General features: G+C 36.4%; 1 protein-coding gene across 1 annotated transcript in view; it reads left to right on the forward strand.

The window, feature by feature from the left end:
• The window catches only part of trip4 (thyroid hormone receptor interactor 4), a 90126-nt gene that overhangs the window by 2265 nt on the left and 75534 nt on the right, over positions 1-12327 (forward strand). Inside the window, exons 4-8 of the mRNA XM_077201629.1 lie at positions 1082-1300; positions 5108-5186; positions 5268-5373; positions 7181-7396; positions 9194-9320. Coding sequence (XP_077057744.1) covers positions 1082-1300; positions 5108-5186; positions 5268-5373; positions 7181-7396; positions 9194-9320 — 747 coding nt within the window. The remainder of the gene's footprint in view (positions 1-1081; positions 1301-5107; positions 5187-5267; positions 5374-7180; positions 7397-9193; positions 9321-12327) is intronic.

Consider the following 12327-nt stretch of genomic DNA (forward strand, 5'->3'; position numbering starts at 1 on the left):
TTGAGAACGTTCTAAGGTTTGCAATTATTGTCAGGGAAACGCACTGCTAAAGTAGTTTCAGGCAGGTTTGACCGAATTACAGTTCCATATCACTGCGCATAGTTTATTGTAATAACGGAAAATAGGATACAATTCATAACAAGAAAAAACATGCTTGATCTGCAATTTTCGATGTTTAACTTCACAATCAATGGACACATGCAGTTTAATTTCAATAAATAAAGTATATAGTCCTATCTATAATCAACAGAAAATTGAACTGAATATATAAATAAATTGATAGTCCTGCTGCGCGGGTTTTCGTAATTATTCCAGATTATATAACAAATAAATAATTATTGATAGGCCTACTTGTTAAAAGGGCTTTGCGTTTCATTTATTAGGCTAGTCTACTGTCAATAATAGAAAAAAAGAATGAACTAATTAATTAAAACGAATTGAATTAATTAATAAATAATAGCCTAATATTGATGCACATGCTTCTCTCTCTCTCTCTCTCTCTCTCTCTCTAATAACTGCATTAATAACTGCATAAAGCCGGGGACACACTTAATCTAAGGCCAGTTATGAATGTAATTTGATGCTTATGACTGATCATGCCCAAACTCGTGTTCAGCGCGTTCAGTCTGTGTTCATAGTCGGTGTTTAAGACCTGCTACAGTCGATGGAAACAGTCAGTCTTCGAATGTTTCAGCAAGTCATAAGTTTGTCCCCATCATTGGTCTGCTATCAGTGGCTCAACCCTCCGTTACTAACTCTAAAAGGACGTTTTGGAATTAGCAGCGGAGGCATGGGATTAGATGCGTAAAAAATTAGTCCTACATACAAGAGGGTTTTAATGACAAAAACTTTACAAACGTCTTTAAATGCATCATCTGAACAATGTTTCGATGTGTGGTAACTGTAGTATAAGCGGAATAATTGACTTCAGGCCGTTGAATTATTAGAAAAACCCGTGAACACATTACCACTTCGGGTATGCATTATTTTTCTAATAATTCAACAGCCTGTCGTCAATTATTCCTTACTTATATATGAAGTTGAACTGGAAAGACTTAAAGACTTTGCTTGCTGTTTTCAGGCTCAGGAGAACAGCGGCTCCAGCTCAGTGAAGAAGAAGAACAAGTTTGTGAGTCTTTATGCTAAAGAGGGTGGAGATAAGATGGCTGTTCTGCTGCCGGGCCGTCAGTCCTGCGAGTGTTTGGCTCAGAAACACAGACTCGTCAACAACTGTCTGAGCTGCGGACGCATAGTGTGTGAGCAAGAGGGATCCGGGCCCTGTTTGTTCTGCGGCAGTCTGGTGAGCCTCCTATTCATCAGTACAGTCTGTGTTAAAGGGGAACTTGGTGACTATTTCAACTTAATAAAACGGTTTAGAAATCATTTGGATGATTAAATAACCTGTTCTGGTGAGAATGGTGACTTTCCCCACTCCTCCCAACGTTCCCAGACGGAAAACCAACCTTGCAACATGAGGATTAACGTCCCGGTTAGTTGGAAATAGGAAGTCTCGTGAGAAGCGAGAACGAGCGAGAAACACAAACTGCTTTACGGCAATTTGACATACACACACCCCGCCCTCAATGTGTGTGATGTAATACCCACCTCGGTAGACACACTCCACACGATAAAGTTGGCCAGCTCCAATATTAACAAATGCACATGAGCAGCGGTAGAAAGGGGGAGGAGGGGCTGCAAGTGAGTTTTTTTACGACAGTGTTGTGAAATATACATCTCACAGCTGTAGGGGGAGCTCGATGAGAAAACATGCGACAACAAAAGTGAAAATCAGCGAAGAAATAGCTAGAGTTGCCAATTTCCCCTTTAAGGGGTTTTCACACTGGAGGAACCTTTTCACAGTTCCTAGAACTATTGGTGGAAGTACCCGTTTTCTGGCGCGTTCGCACCGCAGGAACTAGGAACGATTTTACTTCGAGGAACTAATTTAGCTCCTACTTCAGAGTCGGGTCTAAACCAGCACTATAGGAACTATTCGTGACGTTAGTGTTCCCTGATTGTCGCCTTTTTTCGCCTTTGGCTTTTGGCTTGCTTAGTTGGGGACATTTAACATTTAAATTTGAATTTAACAATACTATTACTTTACTTTCCTGTTATCTCTGTAAAGTTGCTTTGAAACTATTTGTATTGTAAAAAGCGCTGTATAAATAAAGGTGACTTGACTTGACTTGATTGGCCGAACATACGCGAAACACCAGCACCCGCCAATTTTGAAAAGGCTGTGTAAACACACAGATTATAGCCTATATATTTACTCCAGAAACTAACTCTACGAACATGGAAAACAGTGATAGATGGGCCACTCAACGTTTACGCTAAACAGAAAATCAAATGCAACTTTGAGAAGACCAAGAGAAACATGATTATGTGTTTCTGCTCCACTAGCAACACTGGATATCAACCACACGGTTAACTTTTCTTTACTGTCTAGTTTCTATGTATAACAGTTCTATCTAATGACATGTTAGACAGGACTGTTCGACAGATCGTAGACTGATGAACACGGAGAATGAGAGCACGGTTTGCTGAGGCTCTGGCGTTCTCAGAGCCGTCAAAATAAAAGTCACAAGAACAAACGGGGGTTACGTCACTTCTGAGTTCCTACTGGCGATGCGAATGCAACCAGAAAAACGTTCCTGATGGCTAGTTCCTAGAACCACCTGGTGCAAAAGCCCCTTTAGTGATAGACTTAAACTCAGCAAAAAAAAAACTTTAAAAAAAACCACCATCTCACTTTCAACTGCTTTTCGTCCTGCAAATTTCTTAACATGTGTAAAGATTAGGGCTGGGAAAAGATTAATCGCGATTAATCACATCCAAAATAAAAGTTTGTGTTTACATAATATATGTGTGTGCACTGTGTATAATTATTTTGTATATATATATAAATACACACACATGCATGTGTATATATTTAAGAAATATTTTCATGTATATACTGTATATATTTATTTATAATTTATATTATATATAAATATAAATATTTTATATATATAAAAAAAAATTCTTATATGTATACATGCATGTGTGTGTATTTATATATACAAAATGATTATACACAGTGCACACACATGTATTATGTAAACACAAACTTTTATTTTGGATGCGATTAATCGCGATTAATCTTTTCCCAGCCCTAGTAAATATTTGTATGAACATTAAAAGATTCGACAACTGAGACATAGACTGAACACATTTCACAGACATTTGACGATGGGGAAATGGAATAACGAGTCCCTGAACTAAGGAGGGGTCGATATCAAAAGTAGCTGTCCGTTTTTCCCATTAATTACGTAGACCACGGGTTCTCAAAGTCGACATTCAAAAGGTCCAAATCTGAATTTTCCTCAATGTCAAAGCTCCGGAACTATTGGTTATTACAAAACTTGTTTTTAATATACATGCATAACAAATCAACACTCATTTTATGAAATAAATAAGGTGCCTTTTGCATTCAAAATACATTAATTTGTATCTCTGTATTTTGTGGATATTGCCGTTCAAAATGTTTTTGTTTTGTTTCATAATGTCGTTTGACATTTCCACTCTTCACAACTCCAACTGTCTCGTTACAAATCAAACAGAATTGGGGAAAAATGAACGCATACCTCTCTGTCCAATCATCTTTGAAAACTCGATTACGTCAAAAGTCATACGCTCACTGGATGTCAACTAAATCACGGAGGAAAACTTTAAATATCTCGCCTTCGCTTTAATTTCGGACCATCTCAAAAAAGACATAAAAAAACTAAACGAATGATTTTAACATGTGTTTATCAAAGTAGGAAATTCACACTTTTAATCCCCTTACACACAATTAGTGCTCTTGAAATACGAAATGGAGGCGTGTCCGGATTGAATTCCCTCCGGATCCGGACCGGAGTCCGTACTTTGAGAAGTGCTGACCTAGACTCTGGCATATCATCATAGTCGAATCTGAGCCACAACAGTTTCATAATGAACCGAAAATATTTTAAAGTTCTCTAACGTTGTTTTGCATCATTGCTTTGGCCATGTATCTGTCAAACGAACTAAAATGGAAACCGCGTTATGGATTTCTGCCCTTACCTAATCGCAAAAGACTGTGATTTAATTTAATAAGTGTATAGCTGGTTTGTGCTGCGTGTTTCAAAGTAAAGTGCAGACTTTGCTCACGCGATCAGCTCGTGATCCGGTGTTTTCCACGTCTCAGAACTTCTCAGTTCACAGTGAAATAATGCAGTGATCTCAGTCTCTGCTGTGCTGGGAGTTTAGTGTGCATTTGGCAATGTGGCGGGCACCAGTTACACATTTATATATTCACATTTGTACTATTTCCAACATTATTGTGGAAAACAAATTCACTAGATTTGTAATGGGACACATTTGTAAACCTGTTCTCACAGAAATGGTAGTTTTCCGCTAAAATAAAAGCTCAACTGCAGTGTCCGTCAAAATAAAAGCTCATGGATTCATTTTTTGCAAGTGCAGAAAATTATAATTTTTTTCTTTGCTGAGTTTATGTCAGCCAGGCAGATTAATTTGGCCATTTTTAAGATATTTGCATTAAGAGAATTGATTGTCTGAAGTAGTCATTTCCACATGGAAATACTGATAATCAATCATTTTATTGGAAAACTGCTTTGTATTTTCGTGTGTGTTTGTGTGCGTGTCTGTGAATTGAGTAAGGGTGAATCTCATGAAAACAAGTATGCGTCTCATCTCCACCCATAACAAAAAAAAATATATATATATATATTTTGCACAAAGTAAATTAAAGACTTTAATTGGATTAGAATGATCATGAAAACATTCTCATTACCATTCAAATCTTTTACTTATGAGTTTGTTTGTAGTTTTTAACTGTATTTTTGATCAAGTTAATGAAGCCTCTTCTTTGAAAAAAATCTTCAGATCCCAAACTTTTCAATCATAGTATAAATATTGACTATAGATATTTTCACTGGCCATGGAAAAGCCCATACCGGTCAACTACTATTCTGTATCTTGTCTAATCTTATGGACCTTGCCAATTTGATTATGATAGTGATGAACAACTGTTTAAGAAGCCTTCATTATCACTGTTTAACATTTTTCACTCATAATTCAGGTCTGTACAAATGAGGAGCAAGAGATACTGCAGCGAGACTCCAACAAAAGTCAAAAGCTCCGTAAAAAACTCATGGGAGGTGAGACATGTAGTGATTGTACAGTATGTGTTTTCCTTTGACTTTGACACTGACGCCCTTTGTTTTCCTGTGTGGACCCAGAGGGAACTGAACGGGACTATCTGCCCCACCAAGAGGCCAGGATGAAGACTGGCCTGGAAAAAGCTGTAAAGCACAAAGACAAACTTTTGGAGTTTGACAAGAACAGGTCTGCTTCTCCAAATACACTGTTGTGGTGTGATTGCCAGGGTTAGATTCATTTCAACCTCAATTTAAAGTGGACTTTTAAAGTGTCATGAAACCCCAGTGTTTTAGCCTGGTCGTTCACACCTCAGAGTTCAAAAAGTCTCAAGAAAAGGGCATGTGTAGTTGTGGAAAAGTGGGACTGTAGAGTGTGGGAAGAGGGTAGACAACAACCAATAAAACATAGACTTGCAAAACACTCAGACACATGAATATTAAAATGACCAACTAAAACGGATTTGAGGGCACCTTGATGCATTTTACAAATTTAACCCTATATAACACACTCACAAGGAAGAGGAAGAAATGCGAAAGAACATTTAAAAGTAATAATATATTCATTACTTTCACGAGCACTACAGTCTGATCAAATGACAGGCGTCAGTTTAACAGAAAGAATAAAGTCATATTACGTTTTAAATCCATTGTTCTTTGAATTGTCTGTGTACATCAACTTCTGTGTATCAGAATAATTCCTCCTGTCATCGCGTTCATGATTAGACGTACGGCTGTATCAGTGTCCTTATTTGCACATATATTTAATTTTAAGAAGATATGTGAGCATACACTGTGCTGGTTCATGTTTAGAGAACTAGTTCCCGGAAGAACAAAATTAATCAGAAAAACGCCTAAATAACCAATTTCTACTTTTTGATCAAATTTATGATTGCTTTTAGTATTTTCAGTGATGTGTAGCCTGAACATGTCTGTTCACTAGGGATGGGCATTTTTTTTTAAATATTGTATTAGAATATTCTGGTTCATAAGAATCGAATATTCGTTTATTTAAATGTCGTTTTAACGAGAAATACGTTATTTTTTAAGTTTAGGTTTTTGTCATTATTCCTGAACAAGCTTACTTTATATCTTACGGTTTTCTTTTAGTTGAAAACATTAAACAATATGTGTAAACAAAAAATATAAAGAACAAAAGCATTTTGTTAAGCTAAAGCAGCGCAAACGAAAAGAAAAAAACGCTAATATCCTACAGAACGTACATGCACTCGAGTCAGCGTTATCGTGTTTATATTGTTTCACGTTCATGTTGAGAAAACAATATCCACATGCTCGAGTGAGAAAACGCGCCGCGCTGACAGACGCGCTTAACAAAACTTAAAGGGTAACTAAACCCCTGGTCAGAGCCTGACTCCACCCATTGGCAATATTTGAAAAATGCTGGAAAAGTGGGCAGAGCCCAGCGGAGGGGGGCGTGCACCTGAGACGCATCTCTCTGTATGGAACTTGCCTATGTCACCAACAACCCCTTACGTCACGAACCACCCCAAACATCCAATAGGAAAATTCAACTGCAGTAGCCACCGTTCAACCTGAAGAGGGCAGCACTCAGACGTTTTTACACCATATATTGTAGAATAAAGTGTAAAACACTTTATACACAAATGTCAAAAAAGTTACGTGAATCAATGAACAGTACTAATGAAGCCCCATTCTTACAGATCATTAACTAAAAAAAGTTTAGGTTTAGTTACCCTTTAAAGGAAGCATATGTCTCAAAATCATTTACTAATTGATTAAAAGTAATTCCATTTTGTAATATAATTTTCATCTAAGTAATTCCAAACTTCGCGAGGCAGACGACAACAATGTGATCAAATACAATCCACTTGTTAAACACGCTCCACAGCGCCACCCAGTGCATTTAATTATATCTGCGGAAAATTCGAATAGTATTTTATTTTTCACATCTCAAAAAATGTGTTTTGGGGTTTCATGACCCTTTCAACAATTTGACCTCTTCCACTTTCTTTTAGTGTTAAGAGGACACAAGTCTTGGATGATGAATCCGATTATTTTGCAACGGACTCGAACCAGTGGCTTTCTCCAGGTGAGAGAGAGGCCTTACGCAAGCGAGACGAGGAGCTCCGTGAGCTTCGGCACGCCTCCCGCAAAGACCGCAAGATCACACTCGACTTTGCGGGTAGACGAGTGCTGAATGAAGGGGAGAATCTGACTCCGTACTACCAGAAGTAAGAAGCCAGCTTCATAATTAGTTGTTTCAGTTATTTCATTTTTGATGAGTTTTATGACGGGTTCAGGCTACAGGAAATCAACCTTTTTTTTTTTGCGTGATCTGTTTGACGCACGGTTTCGTGGTGATTCATAAACGACAATGAGCGTCAGGATGCAAGAATTGATAGTTTTATCTCATATAGTGCGTCATTAACGCGACAAAAAGACTACCATGTTTATTTAATTTTTTTCGGACCTCAAAATGGTTTCCGCCACATGTGTATGGAAGCTTGTTTCCGCCAAAAATAAAAAAGTAATTGCGACTCTTGATCTCACAATTCTGACTTTTTATCTCAGAATTGCGTGTTATAAACTCAGAATTGAGAGGGAGGAACTCGCAATTCTGAGGAAAAGTCTTTTTTTCCTTAGAATTGGACTTCTTTTGGACAATTCTAGTTTATATCTCACAAATATGAGAAAAGATGTCAGAATTGCGAAATATAAAGTCGCAATTGCGTGCTATAATTGCAAGAAAAATTGTGAGAAAAAAGTGAGTATTTCTCACAATTGTGAGATTATATCTAGCAAGTACGTGTTTATTTCTCGCAATTCTGACTTTATATCTCGCAATTCTGAGATAATCTGAATTATCTCGCAATCTGAATTGAATTGAATTTTTATCTCAGAATTGCATGATGTTAAGTCGCAATTGCGTGTTATAAACTAAAGAATTGTGAGGGAGAAACTCGCAATTCTGAGGAAAAGTCTCTTTTTCCTTCGAATTGGACTACAAATCTAGTTTATACCTCACAAATATCAGAAAAGATGTCAGAATTGCGAGATATAATGTCGTAATTTCGTGCTATAATTGCAAGAAAAATTGCGAGAAAAAAAGTCTGAATTGCAAGTTTATTTCTCACAATTGTGGGTTTATATCTAGCAATTACGAGTTTATTTCTTGCAATTCTGACTTTATGTCTTGCAATTCTGAGATAATCTGAATTGCGAGATGTTAACTCGTAATTGTGAGTAAAAAAGTCGCAATTGTCTTTTAAAATGTTTTATTCTGTGGCGGAAACGAGCTTCTATACATCTGTGATGTTGACCAATAGGAGCTCAGAAGCTCTTGCGTACACGCCTTTCAAACATGGTGAAACGAAAAAGAGACGATGATATTGGTGCTGCTAGGTGTAATTATGCAATAGAGGAAAGGCTCGTGGAGCGATGGCAACAATATTCCTGCCTTTGTTGTTGTCGTCACTCGTGGAAACCTCATAGAGTTAAAAAAGATAAATGCTGGCGAACGATAGCGGAGGTTCAGCAACCCGGTGACAACTAGAATTAGCATTAGGCTAGTGTAACCATTGTTAGTTTACGCTCTTGTTTCCGTAAGTCACTTGCTAGTTAAAGTCTCTCGATGACATCACACACGTCGTTAAAGACGGCAAGTGATGTGCAACATGCGGTCAGACATGTTTCATGTTTTTATAATTTGGGAATCAAAATGGCATAATTTGACTATTTTAACAGACAAAAATATCATGTAGTCTGAACCTGGCATAAAGCTTTCACAGAGCATGTTATCATATTTTTTTAGAAGTATTAAGCTGTCTTTAAGTCCCCGTGGGAGGTTCCTACTTAATAATTCAGTAGTCATTATTATGACGTGAGGTTTGTTCAAGTGCAGTAGGTTAATTTCATATGTACAATGTTCATTTCATAAATACAATCAATTCGACGTGACTTGAAGGCAGCATTTATTGCATTACATGATTGACAAGGTATAATATGATTATGATTGTTTGGTTGCAAAGGTTTGACGATACAGTCAAGGACATCCACACTGGTTCTTTTGGTCGGACATCAAAACATTCTGTTTCCACGGATCGACAGCACCTCAGAGAGCTTGTCAACCCCAATATAGTTCAGGCAGCGCCAGAGGTGGGTGCAAATGATCTAATTTTGAAGAGCTTATATTTATATTTAGTTCACCCAAAAATGAAAATTAGCCCATGATTTACTCACGCTCAAGCCATCCTAGGTGTGTATGACATTCTTCTTTCAGACGAACACAATCAGAGTTATATTAAAAAATGTCCTGGCTCTTCCAAGCTTTATAATGGCAGTATTGCGTGGATCCATCGTAAAGGATCCATCTATCCATCGATAGAATCTATCCATCATGCTTTTTTACGATGGATAGATGCTCTTTTATGATGGATAGATGCACTTTTATGATGGGTAGTTGCACTTTTATGATGGATAGTTGCACTTTTATGATGGATAGATGCACTTTTATGATTGATAGATGCACTTTCATGATGGATAGATGCTCTTTTATGATGGATAGATGCTCTTTTATGATGAATAGATGCTCTTTTATGATGGATAGATGCACTTTTATGATGGACAGATGCACTTTTATGATGGATAGATGCACTTTTATGATGAATAGATGCACTTTTATGATGGACAGATTCACTTTTATGATGAACAGATGCACTTTTATGATGAATAGATGCACTTTTATGATGGATAGATGCACTTTTATGATGAATAGATGCACTTTTATGATGGACAGATTCACTTTTATGATGGACAGATGCACTTTTATGATGGATAGATGCTCTTTCATGATGGATAGATGCTCTTTTATGATGAATAGATGCTCTTTTATGATGGATAGATGCACTTTTATGATGGATAGATGCACTTTTATGATGAATAGATGCACTTTTATGATGGACAGATTCACTTTTATGATGGACAGATGCACTTTTATGATGGATAGATGCTCTTTCATGATGGATAGATGCTCTTTTATGATGAATAGATGCTCTTTTATGATGGATAGATGCACTTTTATGATGGATAGATGCACTTTTATGATGGATAGATGCTCTTTTATGATTGATAGATGCACTTTCATGATGGATAGATGCACTTTTATGATGGATAGATGCTCTTTTATGATGAATAGATGCTCTTTTATGATGGATAGATGCACTTTTATGATGGACAGATGCACTTTTATGATGAATAGATGCACTTTTATGATGGATAGATGCACTTTTATGATGAATAGATGCACTTTTATGATGGACAGATTCACTTTTATGATGAACAGATGCACTTTTATGATGGACAGATGCACTTTTATGATGAATAGATGCACTTTTATGATGAATAGATGCACTTTTATGATGAATAGATGCACTTTTATGATGGACAGATTCACTTTTATGATGGACAGATGCACTTTTATGATGGATAGATGCACTTTTATGATGAATAGATGCACTTTTATGATGGACAGATGCACTTTTATGATGGACAGATGCACTTTTATGATGGATAGATGCACTTTTATGATGAATAGATGCACTTTTATGATGGACAGATTCACTTTTATGATGGACAGATGCACTTTTATGATGAATAGATGCACTTTTATGATGAATAGATGCACTTTTATGATGAATAGATGCACTTTTATGATGGACAGATGCACTTTTATGATGGACAGATGCACTTTTATGATGGATAGATGCACTTTTATGATGAATAGATGCACTTTTATGATGGACAGATTCACTTTTATGATGGACAGATGCTCTTTTATGAAGGATAGATACTCTTTCATGATGGATAGATGCTCTTTTATGATGAATAGATGCTCTTTTATGATGGATAGATGCTCTTTTATGATGAATAGATGCACTTTTATGATGAATAGATGCACTTTTATGATGAATAGATGCACTTTTATGATGGACAGATGCACTTTTATGATGGATAGATGCACTTTTATGATGAATAGATGCACTTTTATGATGGACAGATTCACTTTTATGATGGATAGATGCTCTTTTATGAAGGATAGATACTCTTTCATGATGGATAGATGCTCTTTTATGATGAATAGATGCTCTTTTATGATGGATAGATGCACTTTTATGATGGATAGATGCACTTTTATGATGGATAGATGCTCTTTTATGATGGATAGATGCTCTTTTATGATGGATAGATGCTCTTTTATGATGGATAGATGCACTTTTACGATGAATAGTTGCTCTTTTATGATGGATAGATGCTCTTTTACGATGAATAGATGCTCTTTTACGATGGATAGATGCACTTTTACGATGTATAGATGCACTTTTATGATGATAGATGCTCTTTTATGATGGATAGATGCACTTTTTGATGATAGATGCACTTTTATGATGATAGATGCTGTTTTATGATGGATAGATGCACTTTTATGATGGATAGATGCTCTTTTATGATGGATAGATACTCTTTCATGATGGATAGATGCTCTTTTTTGATGGATAGATGCACTTTTATGATGGATAGATTCTATCGATGGATAGATGCTCTTTTACGATGAATAGATGCTCTTTTATGATGATAGATGCTCTTTTATGATGGATAGATGCACTTTTACGATGAATAGATGCTCTTTTATGATGATAGATGCTCTTTTATGATGGATAGATGCACTTTTATGATGATAGATGCACTTTTATGATGATAGATGCTGTTTTATGATGGATAGATGCACTTTTATGATGGATAGATGCTCTTTTACGATGGATAGATGCTCTTTTATGATGGATAGATGCTCTTTTATGATGGATAGATGCTCTTTTATGATGATAGATGCACTTTTATGATGGATAGATGCTCTTTTATGATGAATAGATGCTCTTTTATGATGGATAGATGCTCTTTTATGATGGATAGATGCACCTTTACGATGGATAGATGCTCTTTTATGATGGATAGATGCACTTTTATGATGGATAGATGCTCTTTTATGATAGATAGATGCTCTTTTATGATGGATAGATGCTCTTTTACGATGGATAGATGCACTTTTACGATGATAGATGCTCTTTTATGATGGATAGATGCACTTTTTGATGATAGATGCACTTTT

The sequence above is a fragment of the Siphateles boraxobius genome, unplaced genomic scaffold, assembly GCF_051911475.1.
Source record: "Siphateles boraxobius isolate OS27281-9 unplaced genomic scaffold, OSU_SipBor_1 48, whole genome shotgun sequence".
NCBI classification, from domain to species: Eukaryota; Metazoa; Chordata; class Actinopteri; order Cypriniformes; family Leuciscidae; genus Siphateles; species Siphateles boraxobius.